A 21,824-nucleotide genomic window follows, 5' to 3' on the forward strand; every position below is an offset into this window, starting at 1 on the left:
TTCCCTTTTGTCCTTGTTGTGGCAGGAAAGGGGGTGTCCCGAGGTTGCTGATTGGTTGGAAGTTCAGTCGTCATTGAAGTGGTCTTGGGAATCCTGTTCAGCTAGAATCTGGAGTTGTATTACTTGCGTTGCCTTTGTGTTAAGGGATTCCCTTTTGTCCTTGTTGTTGCAGGAAAGGGGGTGTCCCGAGGTTGCTGATTGGTTGGAAGTTCAGTAGTCATTGAAGTGATGTCTTGGGAAGCCAATGGTTGGGCGTTGGCTGAAGATGTGGAGTTGACTAGAGTTGAACTCGCTAACAAGATGTGGCAGACAAAACTTAACTGAGAACACAAAATGGAAAAGAAAAGAAAGTTAAAGAATAAAAGGCTGTAATGATGGTGTCCTGAGTTTTTAAACTCAGCTTTTGGACACATCCCAAATGGTGTCTTGACCAATTAGATACTGTCTTAGCTTGGGGTGTTGCTGTTTCTCCTCCCAATAATTAAATCAACATGTTATCTGGTCAGTCACATGGTCCGAACGTTCCCACTCTTGCGGAGTATAGTTTTGGACATGATTTCTATAACCAGAATATGATACATTTGACAAAGTATTGATTAGAAGAAACGTTTCAAGCTAGAATTTTCACACTCATAAATACCAAACATGAATATAAACCCTTAAGTTATTCAATAGTTATTAAAAAGACATACACAATGAGTGATTAGAACATGATAGTCAAATGTGTGGGTTACATACATAATATCAAGTTATGCATAGAAATGATTAGTTTCTATAGTCCTAAAATCATAAGTCCTTTTAAGATGATTTTAGGTGCATATGAAAGAGGCCGTTTCTGTGCCATTCTGTGGATGTGAGAATGTGTTCTGAGGAACAAAGGCCAAAAAAGGGTTTAGAAGGACTTTCAGTATGGTTCTTGTCCTAGGTGGGGGGAACCCACCCAACAAAGTCTCTACTAAGGATTTTCCTCATGTGATGGCTATGATGTGGTGTGTCTTTGACCATCAATCTTGGTTACTTGCCCCAAATTTGACAATCTCCTTCCTGAGTTGGGATTATCAATAAGTTTTATTTTTGTGTTAATGTTGTAAGCTGTGCTGGGGAAAGAGGTGGTTGGTTAGGTTTGCTTCAGACGGGCTGGTGCTAGGGATCTGATTTATGATGTCCTGTTGTCTTGGGCCTCTTTGTGGAATTTTGGCTCCTCATGTTTCAATGTTCTGATCGAATCTTAAATTGCCTGATTTGCTCTGATATCTTACACACGACAATAGATTTATTAATTTTCTCCACTGAGCTGTTGTTCTGAAGTGTAAACATTTCAAGATATACCATGAGATCTGAAGTTGTTGTTGTGATTTTTAAACAAAAAAAATAACGTTAAAGTCACAGTTAAATGGGAATCACAGCCAAAGATCATAACAGTGACTTCCCATTCCCATAAAACATTGTGACTGAAGTGGAAGTATTCCTAAACTCTCAAACCACTTTATTTGTGTCACATCTGTGTGTTTGGAGTCTCCCCTGTGACCTAGTTTTCCCAGTCTAATTAGTCATTCGTTTCACCTGTGTTTGGATAATTATCCCATTAGTACCTGTGTTTATAAGCCCTTTCTGTTCCTTAGTTCCCTGTCTGCTATTATTTGTTTGTATCTTTGTGTTGTGCTACCCCTTGCTCCTGTATTACTTCTGTTTCTTGTGTGGATTTATCATTAAAAGACTGTTATTTGGATTTTTCCTGCGTTGTGCACTTTTAATAGCACAGCAACATTACAGAATAGCAGACCCTCAAAGTGAGTAATAATAGGGGCGTTTTTCTTTCTTTTTTGTTTCTCCCCTCTCCCGGAATGGACTTACCAGCCGCCCAGCTCCTATGTCTGGAGCAATTTGACCGTTCGCTGGAGGACCACACTTATGCACTTGCCTGACTGATCGCACTGCATATTCTATTACACCAGCCTGAGCAAGCGGTGTAAGGCACGCCTGCCAGCGAACAGTCCTAAATAGGAATTCAATGTGAGCCCGCAACACCCTATATCGGCGTGGGAGTTCTCGTGGAGATAGAGGGCTTGGAGGGAAGCCCCGTCCACACTCCCGCTGCTAAGGGTAAGCTACAGCCAGCCTCTGGACTATATTGTGAGGAACTAATGGACATTTTTCAAATGGACTTAACAGACTGGTTTGGGGAGGTAATACCCAGTTCTTCTGTGTCTCCTGAGTCTCCGCTGGTTCAGTCCAGCTCTAGACCTACACAAGGCTGGAATGGGCTATAAGACTGTCACCAAGCAAGTTGGTGAGGAGGTGACAACAGTTGGGGCGATTATTCGCAAATGGAAGAAACACAAAATAACTGTCAATCTCCCTCGGTCTGGGGCTTCATGCAAGATCTCACCTCGTGGAGTTTCAGTGATCATGAGAACGGTGAGGAATCAGCCCAGAACTACACGGGAGGATCTTGTCAATGATCTCAAGGCAGCTGGGATCATAGTCACCAAGAAAACAATTGGTAACACACTACGCCATGATGGACTGACATCCTGCAGTGTCCCCCTGCTTAAAAAAGCACATGTATAGGCCCGTCTGAAGTTTGCCAATGAATATTTGAATGATTCAGAGGAGAACTAGGTGAAAGTGTTGTGGTCAGATGAGACCAAAATCGAGCTCTTTGGCATCAACTCATCTCGCCGCCATGTTTGGAGGTGGAGGAATGCTGCCTATGGCCCCAAGAACACCATCCCCACTGTCAAACAAGGAGGTGGAAACATTATGCTTTGGGGTGTTTATTAAATTATTCATGAGACTGCTATGAGAAGACGCTTCGCTTAATTATTCACAACAGCATGTGCTGATTTGCTATGACAGATGCTTGAGACTGTGAGATGACATTGCGCACATTAACTAAGAGAAACGTTCATGGATCGAAGGAGAGAATAAGCCTTAAAAGTAATCAGAGGTGCAAAAGCATGTTCATATTCGGATCCGATGTTCTTTCGGATGAGACGATAAATCGAGGTCCTGACTCTCTGTGGTCACTAAAAATCCCATGGCACTTCTCGTAAAGAGTAGGGGTGTAGCCCCGGTGTCCTGGTCAAATTCCCTCCACTGGCCCTTATCAATCATGGCCTCCTAGTAATCCCCATCCACTTGATTGGCTCTATCACACTCTCCTCTCCACCTGTAGCTGGTGTGTGGTGAGTGCACTGGCGCCGTTGTACTGTGGCTGCCGTCGCATCATCCAAGTGGATGCTGCAAACTGGTGGTGATTGAGGAGAGACCCCCCACATGATTGTAAAGCGCTTTGGGTGTACGGCAATACACAATAAATGCGCTATATAAATGCATCATTCATTCATTCATTCATTCATTCATTCATTCATATATATATGTTTTCGATGCAGAGTGCAAATGGCTGTGCATTTATTTGTGTTTTTAACTCAATGGGAACGAAATTAAACGGTCTGAAGTTTCGAGTTGCCAAACGTCAGCCTTGAAACCTTAATGACTTGGAGAGGATCTGCAAAGATGAGTGGGACCAAATCCCTCCTGAGATGTGTGCAACCTGGTGGCCAACCACAAGAAAAATCTGACCTCTGGGATTGCCAATAAGTGTTTTGCCACTAAGTACTAAGTCATGTTTTGTGTAGGGATCAAATAATTATTTCACTCATTAAAATGCAAATCAATTTATAACTTTTTTGAAATGCATTTTTCTGGATTTTTTTGTTGTTGTTATTTGTCTCTCACTGTTAAAATAAACCTACCATTAAAATTATAGACTGATCAATTCTTTGTCAGTGGGAAAACGTACAAAATCAGCATGGGATCAAATCATTTTTCCCCCACTGTATATATATATCTATATATGTACAGTGCTGCTTGAAAGTTTGTGAACCCTTTAGAATTGTCTGCATAAATATGATCCAAAACATCATCAGATTTTCATATAGACAAAGAGAACCGAATCAAACAAGTGAGAGAAAAATATTTTCTTTGTCATTTATTAAGTCCATTTGAAAAATGATCCAGTGTTACATATCTGTGCGCTGCAAAAGTATGTGAATCTTTGCTTTTAGTATCTGGTGTGACACCCTTTTTGCTGCAGTAACTGAAGGTAAAGTTTCTTGTAAATGCTGATCAGTCCTGCACAATAACATGTAGGAGTTTTAGCCCATTCCTTAGTGCAAAACCACTTAAACTCTGTGATGTTGGTGGGATTCCTCCTATGAACACTTGCTTAGGTCCTTCCACAACATTTTAATTGGATTAAGGTCTAGACTTTGACTCAGCCATTCCAAAACATCAGCTTTGTTCTTCTTTAACCATGCTTTGGTAGAATGACTTGTGTGCTTGTGATTGTTGTCTTGCTGCATGAGTCACGTTCTCTAGAGACTCTGTTCTTAAAGAGATGTCCTGACATTTTCCTTTAGAATTTGCTGGTATAATTCCGAATTCATTGTTCCATCAATGATGGCAGGCTGTCCTGGCCAAGATGCAGCAAAACAGGCCCAAGCCATGATACACCACCATGGGATAAGATTCTTAAGCTGGAATTCAGTGTGTTATTTTCTCCGAATATAATAGCTTCACATTTAAACCAATTTATTCTATTTTGGTTTCATTTATCCATTAAACCTTTATCCAATAGTCATCTGGCTTGTCCACATGGTCTTTAGTAAGCAATTATCTTTTTGTAGAACAGTGGCTTTCTTCTTGCAACTTTGCCATGCACACCATGACTGTTTAATGTTCTCCTGATAATGAGCTCATGAACATTATAGCCAATGTGAGAAAGCCCTTTAGTTGCTTAGAAGTTATCCTGGGAACTTTTGCAACCTCGCAGACTATTACACATTCTGCTTTGGAGTGATCTTTGTTGGTCGACCACTTCTTGGGAAGGTAACAGTGGTTTTGAATATACTCCATTTGTACATAATCTGTCTGACTGTGGATTTGTGGAGTCCAAACTGTTTGAAGATGGTTTTGTAACCTTTTGTAGCCTGATGAGCAACATCTCAGTACAACAACTCAGTAATCTCCTTTGTTCGTGACATGATTCACTTCCACAAACATGATCAGACTTTGATAGATCCCTGTTCTTTGAATAAAACAGGTCATGACATTTGATAGTCATTACACTGACTGAAAACAACTCGGCACAGATGGACTCTAATTTCACCTTTAAATTAACTGTTAATCCAAGAGATTCACATACTTTTGCCACTCACAGATATGCAATACTTTATCTCATTTGTTTGATTGGGTTCTCTTTTTCTACTTTCAGGACTTGTGCAAAAATCTGATTATGTTTTGGTTCATATTTATGCAGAAATATAGAAAATTCTAAAGGATTCACAAACTTTCAAGCAGCACTATATATATATATATATATATATATATTGTGGCGGGAGGAGCAAACGACAGACACAGTGGGCGTGGCATCAGGCCTCGGAGAGGTTTTTATTAAACAATAATCAAAATAAAGTGTCCAAAGGGGGTAAAAAGTGTCCAAAATAAAACAGGGAATCTGGTGTCCTCGTCGTGCTACGGGCTTGTGAAGGAGGGCAGTGTTCGGGAAGAAAGGGTCCAGGTAAGGGGCGGCGTCTGGTGGCCGCACGTGCTCCCCTCTCGGGACCGGGGCACGTGGGTCGGCGGCTTCTTCTGAGCGGCATCATCCATCCTTTGCCCGCGGTGCTTCCAGGGGATAGAACGGCCCAGCATCCTAGCCCGTCAGCCATCAAACGGGTGCAGAATTCCATCCATACTCTATGGGTCCGGCAGCTCACGTCTCCGGTGGTGCGGGAATCCCTCAACGCTCCCTTCCTGGACCCACGAGGACACCAGTGTGCATGCACGGGGAAGAGACTGGTCCCTCAAGGAGAGGCACACTCGGCATTTAAACAGCGGCGGTGATGAGGCTCTATTCACATCAGGTGTGCTTCATCACACGCCGCCAGCCCTGGCTGTTCAGCGCCCCTCCTCTCTCACACACCCACTCCTGTCGGGAGCCTGGTGAAGGGCGGCGAATACGGGACGGGGTGGTGATGATAATAAGGGGGGAGGCAGCCGACTCGTCACAATATATATATACTGTATATATATATGGCTGAGATGAGTGTGATACTCTAGTACTAACAGAACTCCAACCGTTTCACCTTTTGTATCACTCCGCTTGCAGTATTTCTCACAGCGAATGTCATGGCGGATGCCCAAATCCACTATAATTTTAAAACTAATAGTGTTTTTGTGTCACTGAATGTAGTTTTAAGAGTTTTTTTTAGGCAAGAATGTAGTTGTTTAGACTTCAAATATGCGGTTTGTTAATAAAGATAACGTCTATTTGAAAATTTGCTTTCATTTTTTTTTTCACAGATGTGAGCTCCAGGGTGTTAGCAGGCGTTCAAGTGCTCATGAACTCGCCAAGAGCAGAGTCACCTTGGCCAGATCTTCTGGAATTTTCTGCTGGCTCTGATGTCTCTATAGTGGTTAAACATGAGATATAATATCAGAGAACTGTAAATCAGAGCACTGCCTTTGTACATTTGACTGAATTAATTTTGCGTAGCAACATTAATGAGGGCTGTTGTTTTAAAAAAAAAAAAAAATTATTATTCAATAAACAATAGTTTATATTAATAGTAGTAGTATTTAATAATAGTAAACGTGTGAGTTTGTGATGGTGATTTTAGATTTTAGTTACATACAACAGACTGTTTTTATGAGTGTGTCAGCAGTAAAGGCTTTTATACTGAAAGAGACTGAAACAGGGTTGTAAACAAGGAAGTTATTTTTACTTGCAACAAAAACTTGTAAGAGGCAGACAACAAATGCACTGAGCAGCGCTGTCATCGGAAATCCCCCTTAACAGATGAAAGGATAGTATGACAAAGAAATTGCTTTCCTGAGCAGAAATTTAAACTAATGTTTTATGCTTAACAGGAGATTGAGCTGAAGAATGAATGCTGTATCAGAAGCAGGTAATCACACTCGCTCAGTCAATCTCTCTCTCATACTCTGCTCACATACATACAGTGAGCTTTTAATAGAGTAATACAATAAGCTTTCAAGCTTATTAATAAGGAAGTAGTTCACAAAAAAGAGGGGTTTTAAAGACACTCCATTGCTGTTTCTTATGCAGTTACAAACTTGTGCTGCTGCACTGTTGTATAAATGCAATATCATACTTGTAGACGTGCTATATGGCGTTATATCGGCACGCTGTGATTACCTATGGCATTTGTTCCGTGGCCTCATGCCTATGGTTGAATCACAGTCGTACCGATATACAAAAAAAGTGAGAGGTCACTGCTGTGGTCTATTAAACACAAATGGCTGTCAATCGAAAATATTGAATGTCACATTGTGCTTTTTTTCTGTCGGTGAACACACAAAAATGACATGACACTGCAAATGACAGTTATTCTCTGGTGTAGGTTTTTTCATGGACTCTTTTGTGCATGTTTGGAAAGAGGGCAACAGAATCATTTTTTTTTTAACATGCTCTAGCATGCTGAGGTTGTCAATCCAATAATAATTTGCTCAAGGGTTATTGATCGCTCTCGGACACCCCTGACCCCTCATCTTCATTACCTCCATCTCTCTTCATCATGTTACTTTCATTGGCTCGTCCCCTTAAGCGCAATCATCCTGCGTTCATTTGATCTTGTCCTCATTAAATGGAGCGTAGTGAACAAACACTGCTATTTACCGCCCCATCAGGCACCGATTCCCCAAAAACAGGCGGCCCAGGGCAGAGAAGAGACAGATGCAAGGAAGTAGTAGAGAGGGAAGGAATGAGAGACAGAGGGGTTTTTTTATCTCTACTGTAATCATGGTGATCGATTTGGTCTTTAATTTGTCACCCCAATGCAGCTGCCTGACTGTCCGTTGTCACGGGAACAAGCCATTCTGCCCCTGAGGGTAATTAAGATGGTACAGGATGAAACTTGCCAGAAAACAGAAGTTGGTCAAAACAAGAGAAGTATTATGGGAAAATAGAACAAGATGAACTAAAACACAGAACTGATGTACAGATCAAATTCAAGAAAAATGCTGAAAGAAATCACACATGCTGTGAAATATACCAAATTATCATTGTTTTCTAAAATTATAATGATAAGCAGACAGAAGAAGATTGTGCTTTTACAAATCTTGACTTCATAAATCTGTGGTGTTCTGGGGTTTCTAGGGTGTTGCTATAAAAAAAGTTTGATTGCTTATAAAAAGTATTAACACACCTCTTGCACAACACATCAAGCTGCATGTTTTGAGCTATTCATGTCTATAGTTACAATAAGCATGTTAAAATAATAGTAACAATAACAATGATACCTGCTCTAGCAGGCACACCTAGTAAAAGTTGCACAGAACAATAGAACAAGTCAAAAACATCAGCATAGACCTGTCATATCAGTCAATCATGTGCATTAGAGAATGCTAAATAAAAAAAATATATATAACAATAGAGAAGAGCATGCCTATCTAAGATAACTGGCAGTCATCATGGGCCGCCGTATGCAAATTGCCTCTCGCCCTTTATTCTAATTGTCAACCGTTCTCGGTGTGAAAGGGACCATAAAATGTCACCCTGCAAAAATGCAATAGCAGACCAATCGAATGTGTCGCCCCGGGTCAGCAGTCCTGTCTGGGCATGAAAGAGCTATTTTTTCCCACTAATACCGGAACAGCTGGAGGATCTTCTATCAATAACTGGCTGCTGGCTTCCTCCATTCTGTAACGAACACCTGTGTCCTCCTATTGTCTATATTATTAAAGACCTGCATAAGCTGTGCTCCGTCAGGGTCACATGTCTCCAATCACACTCTCTTTGCAGCATCCTCGCGTTCTCGCCGTCTGGCAGATGTGTGCAGCGCAGCCAGAAGGGCTTCAGTGGAGGATGAGGTCATTTGTCAGAGCAGGTTTGGGTGTGGGCGTTAACACCTGGATCCTCTGGCTCGGTAGAATGTGCGCAGCCTAATGAGGGATCATAATTAAAAGCGATAGCCAGGATGCCGCTGGGCCCAGCTCGCTGCTGCCAACTTGAATCGACAGAAATGCGCAGACACAGTCCAGAAATATCATGTTACCTGCTGACATTTCGTAAGCCGAATGCTTCAACTCTCTGAGATCATCACAACCCCTCATGGCCCATTCGTTAAACGTTATTTAAAAAGAGCTTTAACTGGGGATCTGGCATGAAGAACATGCCCAGGGTGCCAACATCCTCATCTGCACAATTATTCTTACTCGGAGAATTACAATGAAAGGCTTAAATTAAAAGGGAAACACATTCAAAGAATCAGGCTGACAGCTTCCCACACACCCTCATATCCACTCTGCCCTTGAGTCTGGATAGCAAACCGAATGTCCTTGAGTTAAAAACCTCACCCCTCGCTGAATAATTCACAGCATAGAGAGGAGAAGATAGGAGAAAGATTACTTATTCACAATTAATCGGAGTGGATTTACTGGAGGTCAGCTAGCAGCATCTGCATGAGTATTAATGTTTTACATACGAGGTCGATAGACTCTGATATGCTGATGTTAGACCGTTTCACACATGTACAAAACTTTAATATTTATGGTTGTAGTTCTTTTTTAAAAGCTTGTTGCTGCAGTAACCTCTGACTTCTGTGCTGAATGTGTTCAGTTCTTATTCACATTCGTTCAAAAGTTTGAGGTTGGTAAGAGTTAATGTGTTTTTTTTTTTTTAAGTTTCTTTACTCTAGTCTTCAGTCTCACATGATCCTTCAGAAATCATTGTAATATGCTGATTTGGTGCACATTTTTTATTATCCATGTTGAAGATAACATTTTTGTGGAAACCATGATACAGTTTTTTTTTTCAGGATTCTTTGAAGAATATAAATAGAACAGATTTTTTTTTTAAATACCTTTTTTTTTTGTAACCATGTTAAAGACTTTACTGTCACTGCCACTCAATTAAAACTTAATTTCTTTCAATAAAGAAATAAATAAAGAACCTTTTGAATGGTAGTGTACTACTTCCACCATCTTGGCATGTTCTTTTGACCTATAGTGAAAAAATTACAAAATATGCTCAAGTGCTGTTAAATAAGTTTAATTGAATCACAAGGAACAATTTCTTGATACTTTCAGAATTTACAGTTAAAAGGAGTTGCCCAGCTCACTGTTCTTTTTTTCAGTTGGCTTCTCAGGTCATGTGGTCTTGTGGGATAGAAAAGTTTTGACTGCTTGCACATTTTAGAATCTCAGCAAATGCTGTGTCATCTGCGTATTCTTTGGCTACTGTATTATGGATATCGAGTATGAAAGCACAGAGGCTTGCACATTCAGATACAGGGTCATTCTTGATTTGCCCTTTTTTTATTATTTCCTGTCACCAATAATCAATACAGCATAATAAACACTTGAATTTATTTATCTTTGAGTGCGGTTGTCAGATTGGACAAACACTGCTGAGCGAGTCATATTCCAGTGGATCAGTTTTATTTCTGTGATATAGATCAGACCTCAGATCACCTGAGGAAAACAATGGTAATTGTTTTTTATATTTCCCATTTTGCCATTTTATAAATGGAACAACTAGACAAGAAACAATATGGAGGGAGACAGGAAATCATTCTGACAGAAGGATACAGAATGCATTTCTGAATTCAGATACAGGCACACAAAGCCATGGTTTTGATTCCCAACGAAGGCATGAAATAATCAAATGTGTACTCTGAATGCCATGTAAGTCATTTTGGATAAAAGCATTTGCCAAAAGCATAAATGTAAGTGATTAACATATTCATGTAACATGGTATTTACAGGTCATTCTTAGAATACTACAGTATTCCCATGGTAACACAAAAAATATAGTGATTTGTTTAATTAAAAACACAAGACACTCATGCAGGTGCACATGAATTCACAGCCATATGAGAGAAGCCAGCAAGGTAAAATTTGCATAATATCACCATTATGGGGTGTTCATTTACAATAATAACCTTCCCCATGATGACTATATTAGTTTAGAGCTGAGATATCACATGTCAACACCTACACACGCAAACCCTATGGCTTTTTCACTTCTGCATGTCTAATTGATTTCAAAAGGTAACAGGGCTCATATCTGTTTACATAACAGGAAAATAAAATGTTTACGGATAAGCTGAACAGACTTTCTATTTTTAGAACTCAATCTTTTTCACATATATGAAAATGATTTTGACACCCTAATCCTGACCCTTCACATAATCCGACGTCAATCCACCAATGTCACAGCTAATAAAATAATCCAGAGGAAAGTTTTGTGAATCACAAATTGCTCTTTCATTGCTCAAGAGTTCTCAATTAATGTTCATTTAAATAACAATCACATTTGTCTCATACAGTGCTGCTTGAAAGTTTGTGAACCCTTTAGAATTTTCTATAGTTCTGCTTAAATATGACCCAAAACATCATCGGATTTTCTGAAAGTCCTGAAAGTAGACAAAGAGAACCAAATCAAACAAGTGAGAGAAAAATATTTTATTTGTCATTTATTTATTGAGAAAAATGATCCAGTGTTACATATCTGTGCATTGCGCAAGTATGTGAATCTTTGCTTTTAGTATCTGGTGTGACACCCTTTTTGCTGCAGTAACTGAAGGTAAAGTTTCTTGTAAATGCTGACCAGTCCTGCACACTAACATATAGGAGTTTTAGCCCATTCCTTAGTGCAAAACCACTTAAACTCTGTGATGTTGGTGGGTTTCCTCCTATGAACACTTGCTTAGGTCCTTCCACAACATTTTAAATGGATTAAGGTCTGGACTTTGACTCAGCCATTCCAAAACACTAACTTTGCTCTTCTTTAACCATGCTTTGGTAGAATTATTTGTGTGCTTGGGATTGTTGTCTTGCTCCATGACCCACATTCTCTAGAGACGCTGTTCTTGTGAAGTGACATTCAGCCAAGTATGGTGACCCATACTCGGAATTCGTGCTCTGCATTTAACCCATCCAAAGTGCACACACACAGCAGTGAACACACACACACCGTGAACATACACCCGGAGCAGTGGGCAGCCATTTTATGCTGCAGCGCCCGGGGAGCAGTTGGGGGTTCGGTGCCTTGCTCAAGGGCACCTCAGTCGTGGTATTAAGGGTGGAGAGAGCGCTGGACATTCACTCCCCCACCTACAATTCCTGCCGGCCGGAGACTCGAACCCGCAACCTTTGGATTACAAGGCCAACTCTCTAACCATTAGGCCACGGCTTCCCCCAGATGGAAGGGAATGTCAGGACATTCTTAAACAGATGTCCTGACATTTTCCTTTAGAATTTACTGGAATAATTCAGAATTCATTGTTCCATCAATGATGGCAGGCTGTCCTGGCCAAGATGCAGCAAAACAGGCCCAAGCCATGATACTAACACCATGTTTCACTGATGGGATGAGATTCTTAAGATGGAATGCAGTGTGTTCTTTTCTCCGAACATAAGAGCTTCTCATTTAAACCAATAAATTCTATTTTGGTTTCATTCATCCATTAAACCTTTCTCCAATAGTCCTCTGGCTTTTCCACATGATCTTTAGCAAGCTATTTTCTTTTTGGACAACAGTGGCTTTCTTCTTGCAACTCTGCCATGCACACCATGGTTGCTGATATTCTCCTGATGGTGGGCTCAAGAACATGAACATTATAGCTAATGTGAGAAAGGTTGCTTTAGTTGCTTAGAAGTTATCCTGGGAACTTTTGCAACCTCGCAGACTATTACACATTCTGCTTTGGAGTGGTCCTTGTTGGTCGACCACTTCTCGGGAAGGTAACATTGGTCTTGACTTTCCTCCATTTGTACACAATCTGTCTGACTGTGGATTTGTGGAGTCCAAACTGTTTAGAGATTTTTTTTTTCCTTTTCAAGCCTGGTGAGGAACATCAACACTTTTTCTGAGGTCCTTAGATCTCTCCTTTGTTCGTGACACGATTCACTTCCACAAACATGATCAGACTTTGATAAATCCCTGTTCTTTGAATAAAACGGGTCACGTACTGACATTTGATAGTCATTACACTGACTGAAAACATCTCTGCACAGATGGACTCTAATTTCACCTTTAAATTAACTGTTAATCCAAGAGATTCACATAATTTTGCCACTCACAGATATGCAATATTGGATAATTTTTCCTGAATAAATAAATGACAAAGGAAATATTTTTTATAGGGTTCTCTTTGTCTAATTTCAGGATTTGTGCGAAAATCTGATTTTGTTTTGGGTCATAGTCATGCAGAAATATAGAAAATTCTAAAGGGTTCGCAAACTTTCAAGCAGCACTGTATATTTCTCATATTTTTATTATAAAACTGTTGACACAAAATGTTTTGGGCTGTAAAATTAACATGAATACTGAAGTTTAGATAAAACTACTGTCAATTTAGTCTTTTAATGTTTGAGTTCATATTGAGGTATCTGAATTTATGGTTGAGAGATATTGTTGAGATGTTTTCTGAAACTCTGAAACATATTTCCTGAAGCAATGAAGAAGTGAAGAACATGATTATGCATTTTCAGATTTGGGCTTGTTTTTGTGTTTTGATTGATTGTTTGAGCACTGACTGACAGCATCCTTCGCACAAACACCAGTGAAATGTCACCAGACACAATCAGACTCACAGTGGCTGTCACAAAATCTCTCTCTCACAGACATTCACACATTTGACTGGGGGATACCCACTGAAAACAGCTTGCTCTATAATTTAGCATGGCTACAGTAATGCCAGTGTTTTTAATAAGCAACAATGGAAAGAAATGTTTGCAGAAGAGAAAGAAAACAAATGAAATGTGCTTTGCTTCTCTTAGCGATAGTTTTTTCCCCCGTAAAGTTTCATGAGAGAATAGTTTAGACAGATTCTCTCTCTCTCTCTGCAAAACCATCTTGCTTGCAATTATTCCATCTATAATTCTACCCCTTTTGACTGATTCATTTCTCTTGCTGTGAATGCTCAGTAAATTGTCATATTGTTCATAAACATAATTTTCTCTTTATATCAGCGGAGGAAGTCTGTAGCTCTGTAGGACATCTAACAATGCATTTGTATCACTGTGAATGGGTCCTCAGTACAGTTGTGTGATGATTATGATTAGACAATCTGTATAAAAATATAAAATCAAATTATGTTTTGAGGGAAATATAATTATATAAAAATAAGAAATGTCCAAAAGAAAAAAACAATGTATATATGATTTAGGGTTTAGGGCTGTGTTTGGGTATTTTTGTTTAGGCGGGGGGGGGGGGGGGGGGATTAATGTTGGAAAATGAAGGGAAAATATATAGACTTGAGAGTGTATAAATTGCACAAATCCAGCATGAGTCAAGAAATGGCACCTTGTATTTGTGCGTTTGTTGCTTTTATGACATGGACACCATTAGATTTCAACTCTTCCTTTCAATCTCTCTCTCCTACTCAATCTGAGTCACCATTTCAAACCTGCTAAAGTCTCTCTCTCTTTCTCTGACTCATTTCTCTTTTTCACCTCCTGCCTCACTCTAGGTTTCAACTCTGCTCCTCCATCCCGTCTTTTAAGGGTCTGAGTCACCAGTCTTTCTATTCAACATCTCCTAGCTCACTCCATCTTTCTCCTCTTCCTCCATCGATCATGTATCTTTCTTTTCAGCCTTGTTTCACAATGGAAACATCAATCTAACGAACTGTTCACCACCAAAACATCTCTCAGTGGTCGTTTTGAACCTCGTAAAGCCTTGGCTGGAGCTATAAAGGAATAGATCATCCAAAAATGAAAGTTCTGTCATCATTTACCCTCATGTTGGTCCAAACTTGTAGGACATGCTTTCTTCTGTATCACACAAAAAAGTTTATCAGTATATTGTTTTCTATGCAATACATTTACTTGCCTAACATTCTTTTACGGTAGCTATAGAAGAATGGCAATCATAATTATTGACAATCAACAGGTTTGAAACAATATAATGGTGAGAATATGACAAAATGTTAATTTTTGGTTGAACTATCCGTATAAGTAGAAAGAAGCAGCTCGATCATCAATATGGTCATATGGATTTTAAATAATTGTGTTTCTTTATTTGATTGCTGTTAGCTTGGCAAACTGGTATTTCAACCCTGTAACTGGTATTTCAACCCTAAACCCTGACATGTGAAATAATAAAAAAAAAAATTAATGGAAATGTTTATAAAACCTTTATATAAATGTATGGAGCTCAGATTCAATGAGGGAAAAAAACAACCCAGTTTTATTGAAAGGCCCAAACAAGGCAAAATAAGTAATTTGGTGCAGTTTTTTTTTTCTGTTTATTTGGTCAAAAAGTAATATTATATTATGTTAGCTTTTAATGTAAATCAATGAAATCTCTATAGCATATAACATAGCTGACTACTTATATAAAATGCCTAAAAATAGCAGTTGTCACTCACATGCAAAGCAGTGATTATATACAAAAAGGTATTTTCCTTTTTTTTCTTTCCTTTTCTTTATTAAGTATTATTATTATTATTATTTAGAGGCCTTAGAAACATGTCCATCAATACATACAATTTATTTATTTTTCATATAAATAATTTTTCAAATAATAATAATTTTTATTTTTCATATTATTTATTTATTTTCAATATTTTTGTGTATTTATATTTACATATGTGTATTTTTTATTCTCATCTTATTTTTATTGTCTGTGTGTCATTGTTGTCTCTGTAAACAGGAAGCTTATTACACTAAAACAAATTCATTGTATGCGCATGCATTGGCAATTAAGCTCTTTCGGATTCTGATTCTGATCAATATGATACAGTAGTCTTTATAGGGGTAAAGCGCTAACATACATTTTAAATTGCGTACATTAGAAGTAGGTAAGCTAACAGTACGTAAGCTGATAAAAAAAGATGATGGAAGTCATAAAAGCTAACAGATCGATACATTGACATTAATGTAAATTCGGTGCATTAAATGTAAGGTTTTCATTAAAAATAACTGGCAATCTACAACCCGGATTCCAGAAATGTTGGGACGTTTTTTTTAATTTGAATAAACTTAGACTTTCAAATCACATGAACCAATATTTTATTCACAATAGAACACAGAGAAAATAACAAATGTTTAAACAGATACATTTTACACTTTTATCCACTAAATGAGCTCATTTAAAATTCGATGCCTGCTACAGGTCTCAAAAAAGTTCGCACAGGGGCAACAGAGGGCTGAAAAAGCAAGAAATTTAGAAAATATTCAGCTGTGAGAACACCTAGCAACTAATTAAGTTAATTGACATCAGGTCTGTAACATGATTAGCTATAAAAGGGATGTCGTAGAGAGGCAGAGTCTCTCAGAAGTAAAGATGGGCAGAGGGTCTCCAATCTGTGAAAGAGTGAGTAAAAAGATTGTGGAATACTTTAAAAACAATGTTCCTCAATGTCAAATTGCAAAGGCTTTGCAAATCTCATCATCTACAGTGCATAATATCATCAAAAGATTGAGAGAAACTGGAGAAATATCTGTGCATAAGGGACACGGCCGGAGACCTTTGTTGGTTGCCCGTTGTCTTCAGGTGCTCAGACGACACTGCATCACTTATCGGCATGATCCTGTCATTGACATTACTAAATGGGCCCAGGAATACTTCCAGAAACCACTGTCGGTAAACACAAACTGCCGTGCCATCTGCAGATGCCAACTAAACCTCTATCATGCAAAAAGGAAGCCATATGTGAACATGGTCCAGAAGCGCCGTCGTGTCCTGTGGGCCAAGGCTCATTTAAAATGGACTGTTTCAAAGTGTAAAAGTGTTCTATGGTCAGATGATGTCCAAATTTGACATTCTTGTTGGAAATCATGGACGCTGTATCCTCCCGGCTAAAGAGGAGGGAGACCTTCCTGTGTGTTATCACCGTTCAGTTCAAAAAAGTTTGCTGGGAAGTCGTGGCCTAATGGTTAGAGAGTCGGGCTTGTAACCCAAAAGGTCTCAGGTTCGAGTCTCAGGACCGGCAGGGATTGTCGGTGGGGCGAGTGAATAACCAGCCTTCAATACCACGACTGAGATGCCCTTGAGCAAGGCACCGAACCCCCAACTGCTCCCCGGGCGCCGCAGCATAAATGGCTGCCCACTGCTCTGGGTGTGTGTTCACAGTGTGTGTGTGTTCACTGCTGTGTGTGCACTTTGGATGGGATAAATGCAGAGCACTAATTCCGAGTATGGGTTACCATACTTGGCCACATGTCACGTCACTAAAAGCCAGCATTTCTGATGGTATGGGGGTGCATACGGTATGGGCAGCTTGCATGTTTTGGAAGGCACTATGAATTCTGAAAGGTATATGAAGGTTTTAGAGCAATACATGCTCACCTTCAGACAACGTCTGTTTCAGGGAAGGCCTTGTGTATTTCAGCAGGACAATACAAAACCACATACTGCAGCTATTACAACAGCATGGCTTCGTAGTAGAAGAGTCCGGGTGCTGAATTGGCCTGCTTGCAGTCCAGATCTTTCACCTATAGAGAACATTTGGCGCATCATTAAACGAAAAATACGTCAAAGACAACCACAAACTCTTCAGCAGCCTGAAACCTATTTCAGGCAAGAATGGGACCAAATTCCAACACCGAAACTCCAGAAAGTCATAACCTCGATCCCCAGATGTCTTCAAACTGTTTTGAAAAGAAGAGGAGATGCTACACTATGGTAAACATGCCCCCTTCCCAACTATTTTGAGACCCGTAGCAGGCATCAACTTTGAAATAAGCTAATTTTGTGCATAAAATTGTCAAATTTCACAGTTTAAACATTTGTTAGGTTCTATTGTGAATAAAATATTGGCTCATGTGATTTGAAAGTCTTTTAGTTTTCATTTTATTCAAATTTGAAAAATGTCTCAACATTTCCAGAATTCGGGTTGTATATCTGTCAAATACATAAATATAACCAAGATTCTTTATAGAATCTTCAAAAACAAGGTTAAAAATACTTGGTGGGGCACAGGAAAAAATCTCTTAAGTGATGTTTTATAGAGGCTGTGTAGCTGTGTTGAGCCTGTGGTTTATCTGCGAGTGGATGTTCATCTTATTAGCAAGCCATTTGTGCAGTCGATATATAAAGCACATGGTTTAATCTGGAGTTTGTGCATAGGTCTGTGTGTGTTCAGTGGTGATTTCTATCCCAGGCACTACTGAACAACTTGATTCCTGAACATGTGGGTTGAACACCCATGTTTGTCAGCAATTTAACTAAGCAGAATTAAGAGCCAATCAAGCATGCAGAACAATTATACCTATGACCTATCCTCCTCAAAACATCCACTCACTCACGCACACACGCTGTAACGGCAGTCCTTTCCTGAGTGTCCATCATCAATAACCACTGTCATTGCAAAATCACTAGATGTTTTATTATTGATTGTAGGGGTTTATTCTAGAAAGTTCTGTCTTTTTCTTTCAGTGTGACTGTATGAACTTTGCTCACGTGTCTGAAGTTACAGTAAAACACAACTTGGGGGCGCTCAAACACACATACGTAACGACGAAGAAGATATATGCCAAGTAGCGTCTACACTGCCGGGATAACCTGAATAAATATTGTAAATATATTGTATATATTGCTTTTGAGTATACTGCTTTAATAGCAGGAACAATTATAATTTGTTCTTTTTGGAATCCTTAAGCAAGATTTGAGTCTCTTTGTCTGTTAATAAGAAGAAAAGGCGCGTTTCCTTTGGAATGTGAGGAGAACTAAAGCAGAGTTGTCTGAAACATGAAAATATCACGTTTCTGAAGATCTGGAGATTTCCTTAGCTCAGACGTCGGTTGTAAAACCGTCTCTCCTGGTTGATAATATCATTGAATTTATGTGTTAATGGTCAGGAAATCGTGTCAGAGGTCTTTGTCCTGTTTCTGGCTGAATTATGTTTAAGTGATAAGAAATCCACAGTAAAGTCCTGTTCTGGAATACGTCCAGATTTTTCCACACATATATCCTTCGTTTTAGGGGTCTCGTGAGACGTTAAGGAGAGCAGAGCAGGATGCTTGGGCGCGGTGCTGGTCGTTAATTCATTTTACGGACACAGATTTCTCCAGAATGTGCTGTCCTGTTAATAGGTGTGTGTGTGTGTTCTTGTTTCGACAAAGTTCTACAATATATTTACATTTATGCATTTGGCAGGCATTCATTTTAATATAATTTAATGTAAAGGCTTGTTTACTGTTTGATGGATGCAAGACTGCAAGCTTGTTTGTTATCACCTAGACTATAGCTGTGCATTTATATTTGTGGTTTAGGTGTAGGCCTGTAATAACCCTTGTGGGTTATAATATATATTAGGGATGTAACGATATCAAAATCTCACGGTACGATAATATTGCAATATGAAGTCCACGATACGATATTTAGTGTGATATTTAAAAAAAAAAGGCAAATGAAAAAAATGAAAATATTGTGTACATTTTAAAGTTAAAGTATTCTATCTAATGCACTTTGAGAGTTCAAAATTAAGAGCTGCAACCTATTCTTAACTAAGAAAAGAAAAAAAAAAGGCAGCAAATTGACTTGTACCTGAACTCTAAAGGAGACTCAACTCTCTTTTTATTTGTGATGTACTGTCTCAGTCTGAATTACGTTCATACTGGTGTTTATACTGGTGTTCACTGTTGTTAAAAATCTCTGGATTTATTTGACCAAAACTAAAGTAAAAACAGTAATATTGTAATTTGTTTTATTATAAAACACTTTTCTATGTGAATATATTTTAAACTTCAATTTATTTGTGAGGTGGCAAAGCAGAATTTACTCATTACTCCAGTCTTCAGTGTCACATGATCCCTCAGAAATCATTTATTATAATCATTTATTATAAATCATTTAATATGCTGATTTGATGCTCAAGAAGCATTTATTATTCTCAGTGTTGAGAACAGTTTATTATTGTGGAAACTGTCATACATTTTTATTTTATGATTCTTTGATGAATAGAAAGTGTATACACTATACAGGTAGATATTTATATAAACCACCTCTGCATGTGGTCTGAATGATATTGGATGAGTTTGACCTTGTTTCTGTCATGAAAGCATTTTCCTCCTTTGTAATTACCTGTTTTTTATTGATCGGACACAGCTGTGTGTACACACGTTTAGATAAGAGGAGAGACAAATGGCGTCGTGCTCTTCCCTTTCCAACTGTCTTGTGATCGATTGCTTTGTGTGTGTGTGTGTGTGTGTGTGGACAGTTGAGATAAACCATTAAGCAAATTCTTACAGGAAGATCTGTTTAAAACAGTGTGACGAGCTGATTTTGGAGTCAGTGCTGTTAATGTCACTTTATGACTCCATTAGCTTGTGGCACAGATTTGCAATCTCTCTCTCTTTCTGTTACACACACACACCAAACTAGGTTTGAGTTTTTTTGAGCTTTCAAACTTCATGCATAGTCCTTCAGAGAGTTTTAACTTGGGTCGCTATGCTGTCTATCGGATTAATCCAGCTTTTAATGCTGTATGGAAAGTGTTGAAAGTACAACCTTGAAGCATCAAAGTTTCATTGTAAATGACTGTCCACTTTTCCTTAACTCTCTGATGTCATCAGTCTGGGACGGCCAGGAGTGGACTGTCATTGCCAGCATGAGAGTGGGGCGGCAGTTCTCCAACTGCAGTTTCTCATCAACGAGGTACCGAACACCCACACTTGCAGGCACACATATATTACAGCATATTTTCATGTACGCAGCATATGTAGAAAGCACGTAGGAGGGCAGAGTGCATATGTACGTGTTTTAATCTGTATTTTGGGATGAGACAGAGTGTGTGTGTAAATGCACGCTCGGCTCTGCAGAGGAATACGTTTAGGTCAAGAGCCGCCTTCCCTCTCAGCCCTCTGGTGTTAATGCAGCCAGTCATTACTTCCCATCAGACGTGTCAAGTGCTGAATGTTTCTCAGCCTCTCTGTCTCGCTCTTATGCACACGCGCTGCACCATCTCATGAATAACGAGAAGTTAGTGCGTTAACAAAAGAGGGAAAGTGGGAGAGTTGCCATGGTGGCCATTTTGGATTACAGCAATTTAGGTACGCTCTCCACTATCTCCATCTATTTCTGTCTTCTTTCTATAAGCCCATATAAGCACATCTGAAGTCAAAAGAAAATGGCATTTGCGAGACATTTTACTTTTGTAATGGGATGTTTTTCAGAGTGAAGGAGTATATTCAACGAGAAAACATTTAGGGCAGGTTTTTTCATCCGCCGGGAATTCATGGGTTGGTGAAAAGTGGAGCCAGACCTGAATCTGAGTTTGCAGTCAGTTGTGGAGATGATGAAATCTTTGCCTCAGGAATCAGGCCAGATTTATTTGAGCTTCTTACCTGCTGAGAACTGAGATGGTGCTGAGGATGTGCCGGTTAAGGTCTACAGAACCCTACAGCATTCCAAAGTGTTCATTTAACTCTTTTTAAAAGCTTTGTTACTTGCTGATTTTTTTATTTATTAAAGTGCCCCTATTACGGATTTTTGAAAATTCCCTTTCATGCAGTGTGTAACACATCTCTAAGTGAATGAAAACATCCTGAAAAGTTTTAAATCTGAAAGTGCACTGTGTATAAAGTTATTGTCTCTCAAAAGAAAGAGTCGACTCTGAATCATTGAAAGGAGTTGTTTTTAAAACGAATCCCAAGCCGTTTCATGTTGATGTCAACAAGAAACATTAGCATATTGCCCACCCACTTGTTGGTCTTTTCGCATTGGTCTGAATGAAAATTCATTCTTTGCCACTAGGTGCTGCTTTTGGAGTGTAAAAATATCTGTTTCCCCGGTAACGCTGTACACAAAGCAGCACTGCACTCACAAACACTGCTTTATCAGGCATTAC

At 39.1% G+C, this 21,824-nt stretch overlaps 1 protein-coding gene across 1 annotated transcript in view; it reads left to right on the plus strand.

Moving 5' to 3' along the window:
• Positions 1-21,824, plus strand: part of LOC306876059 (syntaxin-binding protein 5-like) — a gene marked incomplete at its 3' end in the record, with an annotated part of 142,608 nt that overhangs the window by 44,292 nt on the left and 76,492 nt on the right. The window contains exon 3 of the mRNA XM_079426957.1: positions 20,551-20,632. Within this exon, the coding sequence (XP_079283083.1) occupies positions 20,551-20,632 (82 nt within the window). The remainder of the gene's footprint in view (positions 1-20,550; positions 20,633-21,824) is intronic.

This window comes from Barbus barbus, assembly GCF_936440315.1.
Source record: "Barbus barbus genome assembly, chromosome: 10".
Lineage (NCBI taxonomy): Eukaryota > Metazoa > Chordata > Actinopteri > Cypriniformes > Cyprinidae > Barbus > Barbus barbus.